This window comes from Pongo abelii, chromosome 1 (assembly GCF_028885655.2).
Source record: "Pongo abelii isolate AG06213 chromosome 1, NHGRI_mPonAbe1-v2.0_pri, whole genome shotgun sequence".
NCBI classification, from domain to species: Eukaryota; Metazoa; Chordata; class Mammalia; order Primates; family Hominidae; genus Pongo; species Pongo abelii.
The window spans coordinates 67,420,306-67,433,684 of NC_071985.2; the positions used below are offsets into that span (position 1 = coordinate 67,420,306).

Below are 13,379 nucleotides of genomic sequence, written 5' to 3' on the forward strand. Positions count from 1 at the left end.
TCACTACATGCAGGGTATTGCTTTGTTCTATTAAACCCTACAGAGGGCTGGGCATGGTGGCTCATATCTGTAATCACAGCATTTTGGGAGGCAGAGGCAGGCAGATCACTTGAGCCCAGGAGTTCGAGACCAGCCAGGGCAACATAGGGAAAACTCATCTCTACAAAAATAAAAAATTAGCTGGGCATGGCATGACAGCTTGCACCTGCAGACCCAAGTTTGGGAGGCTGAGATGGGACGATTGCTTGAGCCCAGGAGATTCAGGCTGCAGTGAGTGGTGATTGCATCACTGCACTCCAACTGGGCAATTGAGTGAGACCCTGTCTAAAACAAACAAACAAACAAAAAATCCTGCAGAAGAAGTTACCTTCAAGGGTCCCATGTCATTTGATAAATCACAAAGTAATCAAAGGAAAGACCTCAAGAACATTCTAGGAGATCTGTAGAGTCAAAAACAGTCTCTTCAATATGAGCATTGAAGAGGTCCAGAACAAGAAAGAATGAGGAGGTGGTTATTGTAATGGGTAGATTATTATGTACTAAATATGACTAGCGGTAGGAATTCTATGTGCTGGGTGAAGGATATTTATAAAAAGGCCCAAAGGCAGGATATCATGAATTTATTTTAATGTCCACATGGAAGGAGAATGAGGGATGCAGAGACATGCAGGGCACACAGATTACTGTTGCTGGAATTGAGGAGAGAGGGAAGGGGAGGGAAATACTTGGGGAGCTAAGAGTGAGGGCCATAGTTGCATGCCTTGTTTCATTCTCCTGTCCTCTGCACACTGCTCAGGAAATGAGACTGAGAGAAACCAGAAGGGGAAGGAGGGTATGCCTGTCCCAGAGAAGTCTGATGCCTCAGCATGAGACACCTCTGAAAGAAGGATGCAGGATTATCCTCTCTGGCAGCTCCACCTCCCACAACTTCTCATCCAGATGTCCTGGAGTATGCAGGCAATAGAGAACCAATTGTGGCACATCCAGGTTCAGGCCTTAACAAAAATGTAGCAATACCACCAAAAGGAGAAGCCATAGATCCAGATCATCAAAATGGCACTGAAGATCACATGCCAGCAGAAGAAGGTGGTGACAAACATAATGTCATTTCTGTCATCATCCATCCATTGATAGCCAGAGATTGGTTTGAACAGCATAAAGCCTATGTGCATCAGCCAAGAGCCTGTGATCATATACAAAAAGGCCTTCATGATCCAGATCAGCGGCATGTTGGGAGCCCACAGCTCTGCAGTCACCACCAGAGTCAGCAGGAACATGGCCTGGGTGAGCAGCACGTGAGACTGAAGCTCCACTCCTTCTGTGTCCTGCAGGTGAGACACCATCAGGGGCAAAAATATGAACATGCCCAGAGCTTGGGCACCTTGCTCCAGAGCAGCACATCTCTTGGGCAGCAGGTTCTGGCTCACCATGTCTACACACCCACTCAGCAAGAAAGTCATATAGAGAGTGAGATGCTGCCACTGTTTGCGGAACATAAAGTTTCTCTGATGATACATCTTGCTGATAAGTACAAACTGTCTAGGAATGCTGTGCAACTCTTGGGCTACTAAAATGCAGGCAGTCAATATCTTCAGCAACCCAATGTAGTATATTTGCCATAGCCTCGCCCATCTTCCTTTTCTCCAGGGATGGCGTAGTGGATACTGGACAGGGGCATTGCATATCAAGGCTCTGGAGACAAGTTGCGCATGATAAAGTCCATAGAAGAAGAAAGACAGCCCGGGGTACAGATGACCCTCAAAGCCTCCCATTGAACTGAAAGTATGTCTGATCAAAGGCAGAAGAAAAAGGTTCAAGAATGACCATTCACTCAGGGCCACCTCAGGCTCTAGAATGTGGAGGGGGCCTCCCAAGGCTTACTTATATTCTCTATCCAGCCCACTGAATCCACATACAGAAAGGAAATGGTTTTGGAGGAGGCCCAAACCTATGGTTGGGTGGGTGTCATGGTTTCCGTCTGGTCTTCTGCTCTGGCTCATTGGTAATCAGCTAACCGTTGACAAACAATGAAATAAGCATATTCTCCAGCATAATCCTTGGGCGTCTGCCATTCTCAGAGACTATGCTAGAGGGTCCCCCTCTTGCCTCTCCTCCCACTAACCCTTGACCCCATCACTACCTTCCTTACCTCACTCCTGTACTAGTCTGTTCAGGCTGCTGTAACAAAATACCATAAATTTGTGGCTTATAAACACCAGAAATTTGGCTAGACACAGTAACTTATGCATGTAATTCCAGCATTTTGGGAGGCTGAGGTGGGAGGATTGCTTGAGCCCAAGAGTTCGAGACCAGCCTGGGCAACATGGTGAGACCTCATCTCTACCAATAAAAAAAACAAAAAAATTCTTTTAAAATTAGCTGGGTGCAGTGGTGTGCATCTGTAGCCTCAGCTATTCTGGAGCCTGAGGCAGGAGGATCCCTTTCGCCCAGGAGGTCAAGGCTGCAGAGAGCCATGATAACCTAATCTTGTGGCCTTTCATTAGTCTTACAAGGGTAGTTTCAGGCTGGGCACGGTGGCTCATGCCTGTAATCCCAACACTTTGGGAGGCTATGGTGGGTGGATCACTTAAGGTCCAGACTCCAAGACCAGCCTGGCCAACATGGTGAAACCCTGTCTCTACTAAAAATACAAAAATTAGCTGAGTACAGTGGTGTATGCCTGTAATCCCAGCTACTCAGGAGGCTGAGGCAGGAGAATCACCTGAACCCAGGAGGCGGAGGTTGCAGTGAGCAGAGATTGCGCCACTGCAGTACAGCGTGGGCTACAGAGTGAGACTCTGTCTCAAAAAACAAAGCAAAAAAAAAAAAAAAAGAAAAAGAAAAACAAAGGTGGTTTCAGTCTCCAAACAAGGAGGGAGTCAGTTTTAGGGAGGGACTGTTATCTTTCTTCGTTCAAAGTTAAACTATAAACTAAATTCCTCCCACAGTTAGCTTGGCCTATGCCCAGAAATGAGCAAGGACAGTCAGCCTGCGAGTCTAGATCAAGATGGAGTCAGTTAGGTTAGATTTCTCTCACTGTTATAATTTTTTCAAAGGCAGTTTCGCTGTGATTTGAATACCTACTCCAAGATCCAAGACTCATGTTGGAATGTAATATTGCCACAGTGACAGTATTAAAAGGTGGGACCTTTAAGGGGTAATTAGGTAATGAGGGCTCTGCTCTCAAGAATGGATTAATTACATTATCACAGGGGTGGATACTTAATGAGTCCCTCATAAACAGAATGAGTTCTGCCCAATTTCCTTTCTCTGCCCAATTTCCTCTCTCTGCCCAGTTTCCTCTCTCTCTCTCTCATGCACTCACTCACCACGTGATGCCTTCTGCGATGCCACTCACTCACCAGATACTGGTGCCATGCTCTTGGACTTCCCAGCCTCCAGAGCTGTGAGTCAAATAAGCTTTTGTTCTTTATAAATTACCCAGTCTGTGATACTCTATTATAGCAACAGAAAACAGAATAAATAAGTAAATAAATAAGTAAGTACTTTAAGTTTACAACAAGTAAACTTTCCAGGCAGTTCTTTCCACTCCATCCCCACCCACTGCCCTTGTTCAAGTATCACCAACTCTGAGTTATTGAAACATGTCTAATCAGGTTCCAATACTCATCTGTTCCTTTCCAAATAACAGATAGATGAGCTCTGGGAATTGAGAGCTAATGATGATATTGACTAATTTAAGTTATCCAGTGGAATCTCATGGCCTTGTAGATAAAATCCGTGCCTTTAGAATAAGCTTCAAGGATCCTTATGCTTTGGCCTGGTCTCATTTCCAGTCCCTTCCCACATGTGCCATTGCCCCAGGCTTATCAGAAGCTTCTAGTTCAAACTGGAATCCTCTTTCTGTCCCCTACACCATATCTATCTGGAGAACTCCTCTTCTTCCTTTTTCCTTCAAGGTTCAGCTTAAGCACTGCCTCCTCTCAGCTGGGAAGAATACTTCTCTATGCAACCTGTACATATCTGTATCATTGCGCTGGTTACACCATTTCATAACTGTTTATTTACAGAGATGTCTGTAAAGTCAGAGATTATATCTTGTCATCTTTGCCTCTTTAGTATCTAGTCCCATGCCTGGAGGTGCTGAATAAATGTTTGATGGATGAATAAGTGAGTAAACTATCAAATGATCATGTAGTCTCTACCGTAAAAGGCTTTATAATCTATTTATGAAGACAGAACAGATACATACAAACGATGCCAGGTCACTGTTTGCTAAGTGCTAAGTGCCAAATGAGTGGAAAAAATGACCAGAGCTATGCAATGAAAGAAGAGAGCTCACTCCAACTGCAGAATCAGGGCATATGTGATCATTCTTAGTTAACAAGATGAAGAGACTATGATATGAGAGTTCAAACCTTGACTCCTTTGTCTTTGGGCACAGAGATGCAGAATGAAAAGATGTGGAACACTTGCTGTAATTATAACTTCTCAGCCAGAAACACAGACCCTTTTGCATAAACCAGTGTTTTCTAACACTTTTTTTCATATCTGTGTCCCTAAGAAGCCTTTTTCCACGTTTCTACTCACCACCTTCTCCCTATGGAGACTTAATGTCACTCTGCATGTCCAAAGGTAGCAGGAGCAGGGAGTTGTTGCTATTGAGCCAGATGTACCACTGACACCTAGGATGAGGAAGGAGCAAGTGGTCAAACTTACCAACTGATGTTCCACAACCTTCATGCATGGCCTCTACCTGAGACAACCCTCCAGGTATGCCTGTGGATACTTGGTTGCTCTCTGGCTTACCCCTCAGGGATAGTCTCTAGGGGGCATAAGTCCCAACAGTAAAGTGAGGGCATTGCTACACTTCAGAGTCTTCTTGGGGAGCTTTTTAAAAACACAGATTACCAAGTTTCACCCCGACCCTAATGGGCTGGAGCCCAGGAATCTGCATTATGAATCACACCCCTCTCCCACCACTGGTGATTCCAGTACAGGCCGTCCTTCACCGGTGCTTGAAAACCACCAACCTGGTCATTAGGCCACACCTGGACACCATCTCCCCACCCTCACTGACCCACAGATTCACTCAGGAGTGTGTGGCAACATCTTTATAATGGCAGAAGCCAGCAATGTTTACCAGGAGAGGCTGGCACTCAGCTGGGGACAGGGAGGGCAGGAGAGGGAGGAGGCCAAGAGAGGGAGGCATAGGAGAAGGAGAAAAAGAGAGATAGAGAAGGCTGAGAGAGAACACGGAGAAGTCAGAAAGAACGCAAAGAGGTTGAAAGCAGTCCAGATTCTGAGAAGGCAGAAGCGAGGAAGGGTGTTCAAGGAAGCCCGAAAGCTGCACTTTCTCTCTCAAGGGTGTGGGTGAAGTTAGAATTCCTCCTGGTCCAGGCCCCTGGAGACATTGTGGATTAGTGATTAAGAAAATGAGGAGCCTGACTGTGTTTGAGACCTGGTTTGGCCATTTTCTAGGTGGATGTTTTAAAACAAGTTATTAGGCCAGGCGCAGTGGCTCACACCTGTAATCCCAGCACTTTGGGAGGCCGAGGTGGGCGGATCACTTAAGGTCAGGAGTTTGAGACCAGCCTGGCCAACATGGTGAAACTCCATCTCTATTAAAAATACAAAAATTAGCCGGCTGTGGTGGTACGCACTTGTAATCCCAGCTACTCAGGAGGCTGAGGCAGGAGAATCACTTGAACCCAGGAGGTGGAGGTTGCAGTGAGCGGAGATCTCACCACTGCACTCCAGCCTGGGAGACTAAGCAAGATTCCATCTCAAAACAACAACAATACAAGTTGTTTATCTTCTCTAAGACTCAATCTCCTCATACGTAAATGAGGAATTATGGGGATTCCACGAAATATTGTATTTTAAAGCAAGTTGTAAATATAAATACCTAGCCAGGCTTGGTGGTGTGCGCCTGTAGTCCCAGCTACTCAAGAGGCTGAGGTGGAGGGATTATTAAAGTTCAAAACTGCAGTGAACTATGATTATGTAACTGCACTCCAGCCTGGGTGACAGAGCAAGACCCTATCTCAAAAACAAAACAAAACCCCAAAACCTAAATAAATAACTCCTTTTATATTAAATCTATGTATTATATTATATTACATTATATGCTAAATATATTAAATGTATAATAAGTATATATAAAATAAATATATTAAATAAATAAATACCTTGTTAGTCTTAGGACTGGATGAGACCAGTAAAGCTAATTTCTTCCAAATTTCTCTTTTTCTTTTATAGATGAAGAAGCTGAAGTCCACAGAAAAGTGACTTACTGGATGTCACTTGGTTAGTGGGTTAGTTGGTAATAAAACATACTCTGAGATGCTCAGTCACAAGGCAACTGTCAACAAGAAACACAAGAACACCCCACCCAGCTCAGTACAAGGCACAAATGTTAAGTGGGCCAAGGCTGTCACTGGAGTCTTTTGAGAGCCCTTCTTCCCAGGGAGCCCGGAAACTCACAGAAGAGCCGAGCACTCAGGCAGGTCTATGAGTTGGATCTTGATCTTTGGTCCCACACTGTCTAATCTCTCAGTGATATTGTCAGGAGTACAGACCAGAACTGGGGGACAAGGAGAGTCAGCACCAAAGAACAGCAACCATCTCTGCAGAAGTGTCTTACACTAAGAGATACCCAGTGCCATCCACATGCCTACCATTCAAATGCTCGCTTGTATAAATCCTGAAGTCTAGAACACAATTGATAAAAGCTCTAAGCAAATCTCCAGTTATTTTGAAGGCAGAAGAGAAGAGGCTGGTCAACATGGAGTCCAGAAACACAGATATTTAAAAGTAAGAATTTATCTGACTTTATCCAGTATTGCCCAAAGAGAAAGATGTTATTTGGGAGAAAAAAAGTAATTATTACAGAATTGAAATCATTTTGGAGAAGGAACAATTTGTCTAGCTTTTCCTTTACCTGCTGTATTTTTCATATGCATATACCCAGTTATCCATATGCTGAGTCAATGTTCACCAGGAGGTACTAATTAAGTTGTCCCTAGGAACCCTAATCCCAGGGCATGAGAAGAGGAAAGTGTGGATGGTATGTGTGCATGTGTGGGTGGTGTGAATGGGGGATGGGGGGGTCTTCTAAGCAGGCACGAGTATTTCAGTCATGGAAAGATAGTTCCTTTAATGTTAATGAATAAATAGGCCTTCTGGTTTATATATTAGTGTCAGTCAGTCCTTCAGAATCCTAATCAAATGATAAAATTGAGTTTCTGGATCTGTAAAGCTGAGGTTTTGGTTCTGCTCAGAATTTATCCTGCCTTCTGTGATCCCCACATCCCCACCCCTCTTTCTGCCATTTCAGCTACAACAGTATCTAATACTGTTCAGATCACATACTTGCAAAACATGTGGAAACGTGTGAGGCAGTCTGGCAGATGCAGCTGCAGACAGAATTGGAACCTCTGGCTTAAGTGTGGTCATGTTTTTCCATATTACCTTAATGAGCAGGAAGATTGGGTCTATATGCCGAAGAAATTTGACCCTATGGGACAACAAACTTGCTCAGCTCATCCTTATTGTTTTATTTTATTTTTTTACTTGGAAGTCCAAAATCATGCTCAACCCATTCTGCTGGATTCTCCCCAGGTGACAAATACTCGTGACACTGAAGCACCATTAAGAAATGCTTCGGCTGGGCGCGGTGGCTCACGCCTGTAATCCCAGTACCCTGAGAGGCTGAGGTGGGTGGATCACCTGAGGTCAGGAGTTCAAGACCAGCCTGGCCAACATGGTGAAACCCCGTCTCTACTAAAAATACAAAAGTTAGCTGGGTGTGGTGGTGCACACCTGTAATCCCAGCTACCCAAGAGGCTGAGGCAGGAGAATTGCTCCAACCCGGGAGGCAGAGGTTACAGTGAGCCAAGATCGCACCACTACACTCCAGCCCAGGCGACTCCGTCTCAAAAAAAAAAAAAAAAAAAGAAAAGAAAAAGAAATGCTTCAAGGTGCTCCTGACCTAATAATTGTGACCTCTTCTCTGAGGATCTCTTAAATTTCCTGTCTCTTCTGCTGCCTGCTACCCCTCAGAGACTCTGTAACCAAAGTCTTCAATCTGTGAGCTATGAAGCCTTTTTACCAGCCATGCCCTTTGGATTTCAGTCTTATCAAGTTCTTTGATCATGCTTGTGTGAGGCAATCATGGTATAATCTCCCATAAAGTGAAAAAGTTTGACTCTTTTCTTCATATTTTAAATTACTACCAGGTTATTAAAGATAAAATGGGTCTGGTGCAGTGGCTCATGCCTGTAATCCCAGCACTTTGGGAGTGTGAAGTGGGAGGATTGCTTGAAGCCAGTAGTTTGAGATCAGCTTGGACAAAAAAGCAAAACCCCATCTCTACAAAAAAACAAATTAAAAATTAGCCAGGCATGGTTACACTAGCCTATAGTCCTGGGAGGCTGAGGTAGGAGGATCCCTTAAGTCTAGGAGTTCAAGGCTGCAGTGAGCCATGATCCTGCCACTGCACTCCAGCCTGGGTGACACCAAAACCCAGTCTCAATAAATAAATAAATAATAACAATAAAGATAAAATAATTTGAAAGAAAAGAAATTACATATTTGTGTATAAAAGGAACACCCCAGAAACCTTAACCTACTCCACTGCAATTCAATGAATATTTCTTAACCAACTATAATCTGCCAGATCCTGTGCTAAAAGCTGGCATTACAAAGATACATAAAATATGTTACCTAGCCTTAAGGAATTCAAAAACAGTATGTTTTGAATTCCTTAAGGCTAGGTAACATATTTTATGTACCTTTGTAATAGCAGCTTTCAAGGCTACCAGTATCACCTGGGAACTTGTTAGAAATGTAGAATCCCAGGCCCCATCCCAGACCTACAGAATCTGAATTTGCATTTTACCAAATCCCTAGTTGATTTGTAGGCATATAAAGTTTGAAAAGGACTGATTAGCAGAAAAGACTAAACTAAAATCATCTTTAAATTTTATAATGGTGGTATTTTAAAAAAGTGCAGTGGGAACATAGAGGATGATGTGGTTAATTTTGGTGGTGGAAAGTTAGGGAAATCCTTATGGAACAGTAGACATTTGCATTGAAATTTAAGTGGAACAGGCCAAGAACTTGGGGGTGGGGAGGGGGTGAGTGTAGAAGCATTCTGGTTGGGAGGTGGGAGGTAGGCCCCCTGAAAAGCCAGCCTAGGACAGAGGGAACAAGATCTCACCCAAGGATGGATGGTCGCACCCAGCCTGTCAGTGCCACGGTCCCCTTAGCACTGATACAGACGAGGCTGTGGAGTCTCTCATGATCCTTGTCACCAGACCTCCACACTAGGAGCTGATCAGTGTGTGGACAGGGAGAGGGCTCTTCCCAGCTCCTCGCCCTCAGTGACCCCTCAGGCATGAGGGGCTGATGTTTGCACTCAGCAAAGGATGCCGAATCTCAGATCTCGTGCCAGGCCACCTGGCCCCTGGCAGTAGCTCTGCAGAGCGACCTTGGTAAGTAGATGCAGGGATTCCCACGGATTCCCGGAAGCCCCAACAGACACTGGGGAGAGGACTTCCCTTTCATTCGGATTGTGAGGAACGTTGACTCTGGAGAAATTAGAGAAGTTATGAAAAATAATGAAAAGGGTTTGGGTTAGGAGTCCCAGCCTGGCATCTTGCTGTGTCTTTAAGGAAGTCTTTGGGTCTCCACTATAAAATAAGGACGGACCAAATGATTCCCAAGTCCTTTCTAGCCCTGATAGCCTGTGATTCTGGCAGCTTCCAGTTTAAGAAAGGTCTGCCATTTTCCCCTTTTTCAAACTACTTTGATTCTCTTGGAATTCACGTCTCCGTGGCAAAATAAAACATTCTTGGGGACACAATCAAAAAAATTAGCCGGGCATGGTGGCGGGCGCCTGCAGTCCCAGCTACTCGGGACTCTGAGGCAGGAGAACAGCGTGAACCCGGGAGGCGGAGCTTGCAGTGAGCCGAGATTGCGCCTCTGCACTCCAGCCTGGGCGACAGAGTGAGACTCCATCTCAAAAAAAAAAAAAAGCCACCGTCTGGGTTGGATTGTCCATCAGGGTTATATTTAGGAAAATATATATGTAGTGATTAATGATGAAATAAATATTAAACATCAACTATGAATTTTGCTTGTCGGCTGAGTGGGATATCAAAGAAGAAGCTTGGGTTCTGGCCAAAAATAATCTCACATATATTTGGAGAACTAGGGCACATATTAGTGTAGGAGCCAAGGAATATGTTCCTTACGGCCCTCTGAAGGTTCGCTGAAAAACCATTGACAAGATGCAGATTAATAGAAGGGCATACAAATTTATTAACCGTGTATACATGGGGAGAATCACAGAGCGACTGTCCACCTCCCAGCGGGATTCAGAAGCCTATATACCATCCTGGCAAAACAAGTTATGGTAGCAGAGAGAAGAGCGATCTGTTGAGGGGATTACTAAGGTGAATGAATGGACTTGTTCATTATCTTGTGAAAAAGCCTGTTCAGGTGTGGTTACATTCTTGGTCTTACAGGGAGCGGAAGGAGAAACAATTGTTTCTCTTGGGTCTGGATCTCAGGCAGATAAAGGTTTTGGGAAAGACAGCGGGGTGGGGAGGAGAACTGAGAGACCTTGAGGCTTCTTCAGTTCAGCATGTCAAAGTGCCATATTGTAGGATATCAGCTTCCCAGCTCCAACATTAGCAAAGAAGAAAGCAGTATATAATTTCATAATAAAATATATTAATGATAATTGTTAACATTTCACAGTGCTGAACACTTTATAGGGATTACTTCATTTACTCCCTACAGATATATGAGGTAAATCATTTAGGATGTTTTTGGCTATAAATAATAGAGGACCCTAAGCAGTAAAACATTTATTTTCTCTCGTAGCAACAACTCTAGAGGTAGTACAGAGCCTGAGCTGCTGAATTCAGTGGCTGAACAAAGTCATCAGGGATTCAGGTTACTTTGAGGCTGTCTCTCTGTCATTCTCATTAACCTTATCTTCAGATTAGCAACCAATGTGGTTTCAAGATGGCTGCAACACTTGCGGTTACCTCATCCTCACAGACGTCCGGGGCAGAAAGGAGAGGTTTATTCTATAAATATATATCTGTATCTATAAACTAGATAGTATATTTCTTTATATTTTTCACATTTATGACAAGGGAGGACTTTATCCAGAGACCCTGCAGCAGAATCCTTCTCACATCTCCCTAACTAGACCTGGGTTTCCCACCCACACCTCAGTGTATCACCATGGGAGGAAAGGGGAGTCCCCGTGATTGACTGGGCTCCATCTGCTTCAGTCTCTGCAGCCACACAGGCATCCAGGCCACCTCCTCTGATGCACAGGAAAGGAAGGAGAATAGATACCAAAAAAAAAAAAAGCCAGGCACTGTGTAATCCCTGCATTTTGGGATCCCAAAACAAGAGGATAGCTTGAGGCCAGGCGTTTCAGACAAGCCTGGGCAACAGAACGAGACCCCATCTCTAAAAAAATTTTTTTAAAAATAGCGAACCATGGTGGCACACACTTGCAGTTCCAGCTACTTGGGAGGCTGAGGTGGGAGGATTGCTTGAGCCTAGGAGTTCAAGGCTGCAGTGAGCCAAGATTGTTCTACTGCACTCTAGTATGGGTAACCCTGTCTCAAAACAAAACAAAACAAAAAACCAAAATAGGGGTTCTATAAGAAGAAAGAAGAGGCACGTGGATATTAAGAAGGCAAATAATTATTTTCATTTTACAGTTCAAGAAACTGAGGTTTTGAGAATTTAAGTAACTTGTTCAGGGTCGTACAACTTGTAAGCAGTAGGGTTGGGATTCAAAACAAGCCTATACCCTGGAATATTCCAGACCAGGTCCAACATCACCTCATCCTAAAGCTCTTCTGACCTGCACCTCCAAGCCATTCTTCATTCCAGGGTCACAAGGCTCACCTGCCCCCTTGAGCACTCATGCACATCTACTGTTTGCCCCTCCAGGGCAGGGACTGGGTCTCATTCATCCTTCTCTTTCTCTTTGCCCCTGTGTCCCCAACATCATATTTATTTGCTTTTTAAATAAGTCTCCATTTACCCTCCTCATTGGATTTTCCTTCTCAGGATAGCGTACGTCTCCTTTCTTTTGCCTCTTCCTCACCCTGGCTACTGCCTAAAACTTAGCCTTAACACCTGGGAAAGATTCAGAATAAAGAAGGGCTCAGACTTTGGACCCTGACAGGCCAAAGTTTCCATTCTAGCCCTGCCACTGACTAGCCATATGGCTTCAGGCAAATGACTTAATTTATCTAAACTGTAATCTTGTTATCCACAAAATGAAGATATTTACCACACAGGGTTATGGGTGAGAATTGAATGAGATAACGTGAGTTTAGCATAGCCCTGAATAAATAACAGTTATTACAGTGTCTTTAATTAACTAAAGTAATAAAAATGAAAACTGATGTTAGCATAGTATGTTGCAGTTTACAAGGTGCTTGCACGTACACTATCTAGTCTGATCCTTAAAAAAGCCATGTTAGATGAAGGATGCTCTCTACCTGTGACTACTGGGGCAACTGAGCCTGAGTGAGTTTCAGAGCCTTGCTCCTTTCAGACTGTTCTGTCACTTCCTGGGGTGCTACTCTCCTACCATGTTTGTGTGTCGCTGCCCCTCCTTGTTGGGATTGCCTCTGTTATGGGTTCAATTGTGTTCCTCCCCAAATCCATATGTTGAACCCTCTAGTACCTCAGAATATAACCCTATTTGGAAAAAGTATCATTGAGATATAATTATCTAAGTTAAGATGAGGGCATACTGAAGTAGGTGGGCCCCAAATCCAATGCGACTGGTATCTTTATAAAAAGGGAAAATTAGAATGTAGACATAACACAGGTGGATTGCTATAGCTATAACACAGGTTATAGCTATAACACAGGTTATATGGAATGAAGGCAGAGATATGGATAATGCTTATAAGCCAAGGAATGTCAAAGATTGCCCACAAAGCACTAGAAGTGGAGGAAGAGGCCTGGAACAGATTCTCCCTCACAGCCTTCGGAAGGAACCAATTCCGCTGCCACCTTGACCTCAGAATCCTAGCTTCTAGAACATGAGACGATAACTTTCTGCTGTTTAAGCACTCCATTTGAAGTGCTTTGTGACAGCAGCCCCGGCAAGCTAATATAGTCTCCTTAGGCAGGGGGCTATAAATGCAGTTCTGAACCCACTTCAGTCAGGATTGCTTTTTCCTTTGGGAGCCTCATCTGCTTGTGCTGGACACCACTGGATTTTACTAATCCAGTACCAGATTTTACATTAATATCTTAGTTTGGCATGTATGCACTCCCTGTACATGGAGTGTGAATTTGGAGAGGTTTCAGATCCTCATGGGAGCTTTGTTTTATTTTCCACCTGGAGCTCTTAGCAGAGA

The 13,379-nt window shown here is 44.1% G+C and overlaps 1 protein-coding gene across 1 annotated transcript; it reads right to left on the minus strand.

Annotated features, from left to right (window-relative positions):
• Positions 1-989: 989 nt before the first annotated feature.
• Positions 990-1,772, minus strand: LOC100454607 (transmembrane epididymal protein 1-like). The gene has a single exon (XM_002809722.1). The coding sequence runs from the start codon at positions 1,770-1,772 to the stop codon at positions 990-992; it is 783 nt and encodes a 260-aa protein (XP_002809768.1).
• Positions 1,773-13,379: the final 11,607 nt, after the last annotated feature.

Bases quoted from the DNA above. Each gene is read 5' to 3' on its own strand.
- LOC100454607 (XM_002809722.1), bottom strand. From the start codon at position 1,772: ATGGGAGGCTTTGAGGGTCATCTGTACCCCGGGCTGTCTTTCTTCTTC.